The 7,211-nt window shown below is 46.6% G+C and overlaps 1 protein-coding gene across 1 annotated transcript in view; it reads right to left on the reverse strand.

The window, feature by feature from the left end:
- Window positions 1–4,380: 4,380 nt before the first annotated feature.
- The window catches only part of LOC144130472 (cholecystokinin receptor type A-like), a 234,640-nt gene continuing 231,809 nt past the window's right edge, over window positions 4,381–7,211 (reverse strand). The window contains exons 5-6 of the mRNA XM_077664396.1: window positions 6,890–7,211; window positions 4,381–5,912 (exon numbers count right to left, since the gene is read on the reverse strand). The exon at window positions 6,890–7,211 is cut by the window's right edge and continues 242 nt beyond it. Of these exons, the coding sequence (XP_077520522.1) occupies window positions 5,881–5,912; window positions 6,890–7,211 (354 nt within the window). The 3' untranslated portion in view covers window positions 4,381–5,880. The remainder of the gene's footprint in view (window positions 5,913–6,889) is intronic.

The following is a 7,211-nucleotide window of genomic DNA, read 5'->3' on the forward strand; positions in this document are numbered from 1 at the left end:
TGGAATAAACAATACAACCAATTTTTTTTCGGATCTGGGCACTGTAATGTGGCTGGAAAGACTTAAATAATTCTGCGTGTTGCAGGGATGGAAGTGTACATTGACTTTTAGAGCAGAACAGAGTGAATGAATGTGTACTCACTGCATGCCGGGCAATTTTTCACAGCGAAATATGAATATCACACAGCATAGATGAGGAAACATTTCCCAGCGTTTCCACACAGTACCCGCAAAACAGAAAAATGAGGGAAGCACTTGTCACCTCACGTGCATCAAGGTGAAATACTGTGTCGTCCTGTCGAGCTCTTTAGCTCAACAGGATCGCCTCAGGCTTCTCGAATTAGTTTCGGTTTGAGGTTGCGCCATACTACACCTTCGTTATATCCGGTATGTTTGTTATATCCGGTTTAAAATCACGGCATGTGTTTTCTAAAACATCCTCGTTTCGTCCGACCAGGTGGCCGAATGGTTAAGGGAATGGGCTGCTAATCCATTGGGCATTGCCCTGCGTTGTCTCTAATACCATCCTCGTCGAAATTTCTTTTTCTTTCAATTTATTTGATTGACAGGTGAAGCGGACAGTTTTTGCACATGTTTCTTGCGGACAGGCCTTGCGCACACTTATAAGGCAAGAAAGGTTTTCGCCTTAAAAGGAGTCACTCGCTCCTATTCTGTTTTTAAGTTGCGAGCCTTCGTTGATCATTGAACCTGGTCGCCGTTCCAATTTTGGCAACGTTTATTGAGCCGTCAGAAGCATTGTTCCCCCGAGGCTAAGAAAAAAAAAGAGGTGGTTTGTTCTAAACCTTCACAAATGACTTGTCGCCCTGTCGTTCCGCTGGGAGAATTGGATGTGGGAAGCCGCCTAACGGGAATGGAAGAGAAGATTTTCACTCAGTGCCCAGTGATCCGTCTTGGACCTGGTTTGCTCCCATTTTCTCCTCGGCTCTATTGATCAAACTTGGCAACGGCAGAGCTGAGACATTTGCGCTCCATTCGATTCCCCGCGTTTGATGCCTGTTTGACGTACATGTATTTCCCTCCACCCCAAAACTGTCACTCCTCATCTCCATTTTTGTTGCTCGCAAGCAGCGTTTTACCTTTCTTTTTTTGTTTTAAACCACCCAAAGCAGCGACCGTTCCGTCGTGCTCTCGCGTCAACATGCACCATCCGTGTTGTCACTGAGGGGTCTCGTAAGGCGCGGCCTCTGCCGTTGTGCTTCGATTCGTATTGGAATCACGCATCCCACGTCTTCTACCGCCATTTTGAACTGCTTTACGCCGACGCCCGAGTCGTCAAGCCCCGTTTTTGCTTCACTTTGCGTTAAGTTTGGAACGCATTAGTTTCCAATGTGCGTCACGTTCAGCGGTGCGTCGTCTTTGCCGCCGCTGACCGGTGCAGATAATTTCAAGCTCGGCCATTGCTGTCCGCTTACGGATTGCCCAACCGCAGGGTAACGGCCAGTGCGAACACCTGAAACTCGTTTTGGAAGGGCCCATCCCGCTGCGTCAGCGAGGACGCCCATTAGAGTTCCCGCCAAAGCAGGCGTCAACGCCTTGCGTTCCCGTGCAACATGACTAGCCCAGAGGAGCAACGGCCGAGGACCGCGGATACGTTAAACAGTGTCATCACCTCTGTACCTTTACACCATAGTACCTGTATAGCTAGAAGCGAAATTATTAACAATGGTACATTAATTGCAAAGAGGAACTAATTTACCACATCTTCACCTCCGGCAAATTACGAAGTGCGTCAGTAACATAAAGCGCTGTGTGAATAACATGAACAGGCTGTATGGATAAATAGTGTCAGAGGGGCACGTGAAGGCCATTCTTCGTTCCTTTGTAGAGATCCTCGTTGCACTGCCAGGCTTGGAAAGTGAACTTTAGTTGGTAGGGGCTGCAACAGGCTGGCACACATGACCGCTCAAGAAAACTGAATGGCGCTGAAGGTTGGTTATCCAGTGAGGGTATCATTTACTAAGCTGAGAAAGAGAACAACTGCTTTCTTTGGTGTCAGTCGCATGTCAATTGAAATGATACCAGCGCATCTCTATTTTCGGTGCGTGGTCCTATGTTCTTAAGCAATGTTCCTGATTTAAAAAAAAGGAGTTAGAAGCTAGACCATTGTTACATCTTCCTATTTTGTACCTTCATCTGATGGCGCTATCAGTGCGTCGAGTAACAAGAAATTGCATTGTAAGGCAATAACGGATACACCTCCAAGGCAGTAAAATCTTTGAGTGTTAAACATTTCATGCAACCACATTTTCGTTTTTTTCGAAAACTGTAAAGAAAAATTGACCGCCATGATGATTTTGGAGCCCGGAGGAATGGCACAATCATGGGTACTGGTGATGTGTGTGCCAACCAAGCTTCAGCTTTGAGCAGTTCTAATCAGGAAGGCTTAATGATAGCGTATGTCCTCTTCCTGTGCCAACTATCCTGCTCTATATTCCAATCTAGAGCACAAGCTCTTCACCTGTTCTCTAGCGCTGTCTAGTGACTACGTTTCCTTCCAGTTACCTAAATCTTTGGAAGGCCTGGCTGTCGCCGGCGCAGATTAAAGACAAGCCTTGAGCAGCAAGGCGTAGGCAGGATATTCTCGACCCTTAACCTGCATTCTTTACTAAACTTTCTCTCTCTCTCTCTTATGAGTTCAACAGAATCTAAAAGTAATAATGGAAAGGTATTAACTGATTGCCGGCGATTTTACCCCGATGTAGAGAGAAATAATTAGAACAATAAGAATAGGGTGGAGTGTATATGGCATGTTCCCTCAGGTCATGAATGGCAGTTTATTAATATCTCTCAAGAAAAAAGTATACAACAGCGCTATCTTAGCGGCACTCACCTATTGGGCAGAAACGTGGAGGCTAACGAAAAGGGTTCAGCTTAAGTTAAGGACAACGCAGCGAAGTATGGAAATAAAAATGATAGGTGTAACGTTAAGAGACCGGAAGGGGGCAGAGTGGATGAGAGAACCCGCGCAGGTTAATGACATCCTAGTGAAAATCAAGAGGGTGAAACGGGCTTGGCCAGGACATGTAATGCGAAGGCAAGATAACCGCTGGTCTTTAAGGGTAACGGAGTGGTTTCCAAGAGAAGGCAAGAGTAACAGGGGGCGGCAGAAAGTTAGGTGGGCGGATGAGACTAAGAAGTTTGTGGGGATACGGAGGCCGCCAGCTCGAAAAGGACAGGGCTACTAGGAGAGACATGGGAGTGGCCTTTGCGCTGCAGTGGGCTTAGTCAGGCTGGTGGTGATGATAATACTGTGCTTGTTTTATCTACATTTCTTGCTCTTCTTATTCCGAGCACTCACATTAACGACGGGAATATTGGTTTGCGTGTGATTATATCATGTTTCTTATAAAGCACAGCCTCAATATTAGAAGTCCGTGTCAAAGTACCTTTCACCTTAATGAAACCAGCGGCCAGTTTGGCCTTTCTTGCTTGTCTTCTACGTGGGAACGCCTGTCGTTCACGCCATTCTGCTTCCAGCAGCAACTTTTAAGACTTATTTCAGCCCAGAAGCGTCCGATAAAATTCGCGCTATTTTAATGTTTCGTGGCGCTAAAAGAGTTTCCATGTACTGCTTCTCCCTCAACAACAATTCTGCTCCCTATCTGGGCAAGGAAAGAAAAGGACGAGGAAATCACACGCCATACACGTTTTCCACAATGCCCTCATATTTATTTACGTCCTACCGAGAGTGGGGCAGCACAGTGCACACAGTCACACCATCGCAGGCATTCGGGACACGTCGCTGCGATGAATATCTCCCTAGCAGAGAAAGAGTCCGGTTCGCCGCGCTTCTCCGGGGGTAGTGGCCGTCGTTCGAGAGACTCGGACGCGGAGCTGAAGCAACGCTGGTATGCAGGACGCGTCCCCTTCTTCGCAAGACACGTTCGCACAGTCGACTGGCGACAAAAAACACTGCACGTGATCTTGTTTGTGTGTGTGTGTGTGTGTGTGTGTGTGTGTGTGTGTGTGTGTGTGTGTGTGTGTGTGTGTGTGTGTGTGTGTGTGTGTGTGTGTGTGTGTGTGTGTGTGTGTGTGTGTGTGTGTGTGTGTGTGTGTGTGTGTGTGTGTGTGTGTGTGTGTGTGTGTGTGTGTGTGTGTGTGTGTGTGTGTGTGTGTGTGTGTGTGTGTGCAAAGTGCGACAAAAATACACAACGATGAGGTATGAAATCGTCGCCAAATCCGGTTCTGCAAATGTGCACGATGTTTACACTCCTGTCGCAAGCATCGTAAACAGAGGCAGCTGCAATCCAGCGTCCGGCGTGTATGTCGCTGTGGGTGTAGCATCGGCTACGAACGTTGGCTCTACGTGTTGTCCAGTATTTCACGTACACGGGAAAAGTGTTTTTTCGTTTTTATTTTGCGGCACCATGACGAAGTTGCTATTACATTACTTAGCTAGACAGCACATTTCTTTCATATTCAAGCGAAAAGAATGTTTGAGCATTGTCCTCTTTTTAACAATATGACTCTGGTTTCATGACGTAACAGGCATGCCTCCTGCCGCCTCGAGCAGGCCTGTGTTGTACGAGCACACCAGCTATGCGTACTAGCACATCTGTTCCACACAGACTGAGCAGGAAAAAAATGTGTTTTTAACGCCACCTTCAGACGTAAATTTTTTTGGACTGATGATTTGATTTTATTAGTGCAGTGGTAGCTTGGCAAAAAGAACAGCATGGCTAAAGAGGCTTTTGATAAGCAGGAGCGTGTGTCGAATAGCGTTTTTTGCGAACATTTTTCCCAACGTCAGGAGAAAGCTTAGAAAACCTGTGGGCACAAAGCGCTCTTACTTCCAGGCTACCATTGCACTAATACGCCTTCACTGATATTTGATATAATTTACTAACGTGGTGTTTTCGAAAAAAAAATAGTGCCGATAAAAGCAAATATTTTCTCATTGATAGTTGTCAAAATGCAAACTCAATTCGTGTCGAACAATCACATCGGTACTTAGGGAAACAAATTCGTCTGAAAAAGCACTTGAATGCAGCTACATTAAAATGTTGGGTTACCTTCTGGCAGAAGCGCCGTCACGTTGACAGTTTTTAGTGTGTTAAGTTTTCACACAGATTGACGTTTCTCGCATTTTAGGTGTGAGGGAATGTTTACAAAAAGCAAAAGGTTTACGAATGGGTCCGAGCCAAGGACTCAATGCAACTTAGCAACTTTCATTGTCGGTAAATAATAAACGATCACAAAAGGTTGTAGACCATAAGTGGATGCACACGATATGGTACACAACTCTGCGTAGCATTTAATTTCCGTCGAGTGCTGCGTGAAAGCAATTCTGTGCTGCTGTCGCACTTCATACGAATGATAATGACACACGCATCAAGACACCCTGTATACACAAGCGTCGAAAATATGGTGTTCTGAAAAGGAGCTACACACGAAGTAGACTGCCAGAAAAGCGAATATCTTTCGCTCTGGAACGTGCATATACACACAACAAACCTGTAATATTGCACCCGAAGTCATTGCTGTGTAGATATTACACATCCCTTATGCTTCCTTACGCGTAAACTGCTACAATATTATTTCCATACAACGATTTGGTTACGGTGCTCCAGAGATTGAGCATTACATGATGTGATTATTAAAACACCAATTAAACAGAACCTATCACAGAGTAGGGTAGTAACATACGTGATAAAAAGAACCTCCGGCAGACATACATCTTCTCTCCAGGTGTTCTGAAGTGCGTGTCACAAACAGCACACACGGAGAGGCAAACACATAGCTTAATAAGTTTGCGTGGACGCAAATAGTAAACACATAATTGTTCTTTCCCAGTTCACTCTGCAACAGATGAAATCGTCGCTGTGAGGTGGCTTGAAGTGCTAGTGCCATCCACTGCAGTTACAGGTAGTTCACATCGCCGCCATTCGCTACTGAAAAGAAAAGAGAAATCACTGCGGTCATTTTCTAGAGCCATTGCTGCGATGAATCGTACATAAATGGATGTGAAACAAACTGGGCTACATTTGAGTGCAGCGCATGCAGAGGGCTTTGAAAACGCGCTTAGCCAGTGCCAGGGACCCACATGGGGAGAGCACTTCAGTAAAAATGAATTTTGTTCTCTAAGACGCGTGTTGGGGCGTTTAAATGACACCGTTGTCACGTGGTCGCTTTTTTTATTGTGGGAGTTAGGGCTGAAGGCAGGTAAAAAAACTATTTTACATTAACGGTATTTTGATGCAATCGTTCGAGGCAACTGTTCTTAAAAGGGTTCTACAATTTTTGTATAGCACTTTGTTCCTTAAGGTAATAATTTAAAAAAATACCTAATTAGCATTAACTAATTAGCTAACCTTGAAGAACAAAAAATACCGCAGATTAGGCCACGCGACTTTAAACAACATTCAGCTGGTCTCACGTGGCTAGGACATTTCATTTTTTTTTAAAGCTTGGTTACACTTAGCTGGGACGCCTGGCATATTAGCGCCATACCGCCGGTATTGTTTCTATCCTAGCGACAAAAGGCATGAACTAGGACGTGTGGGCTGGAGCCTTCTCACCTGCGCAGACATGTACTTCAGTAGGTCTTGATCTTTAGCCACCACTGACCGTTCTGTTTCAGCTTGAGACAGACAACACAGAGACTATGGCTATTACCAGAAACACTGATTATGGCATTGGCTTCGACAGGCTCCTATGCATTTTGTGATTGGCGACCACTCCGTGTAACCCGTGGTGAGTGAATTCACAGTGCTGCGACGGCATTGCGTGTTTAATCACGCTCGCAACGAACGCTGAGTAGCTCGGAACATTTTCCTGATAAAGCCGTCGATTTAAGAAAACATAAGGTTTTGCTTTCGGAACAGCAGGGCGACGCCAATGCGACCAGCGGAACATCGGCAATACGCACGTTTCTTCGCCGTGTCCTGGTAGACGAACGTGCTGCCCGACGCGTAGCTCGACCCGCGGACGAAGCACTGCCGGGCGAAGCAGGACCCCGCACCGCCGCAGCACCTGCTCCCCCGCCGGCAGCCCACGGCGGCCAGGAATCCCTGGCGGAACTTCTGGTGCATGAAGCAGTAGGTGATGGGGTTGGAGCAGGAGGACGCGTACGCGAGCAGGTGCACGACGCTGATGCCCGCCGAGCCGAGCCAGTCGTAGACGGCGTCCGGGTCGTACAGGGACCACGTGTGCACCACGTACAGCGGCGTCCAGCAGACGAAGAACTCCAC

The sequence above is a fragment of the Amblyomma americanum genome, chromosome 4 (assembly GCF_052857255.1).
Source record: "Amblyomma americanum isolate KBUSLIRL-KWMA chromosome 4, ASM5285725v1, whole genome shotgun sequence".
Taxonomy (NCBI): domain Eukaryota; kingdom Metazoa; phylum Arthropoda; class Arachnida; order Ixodida; family Ixodidae; genus Amblyomma; species Amblyomma americanum.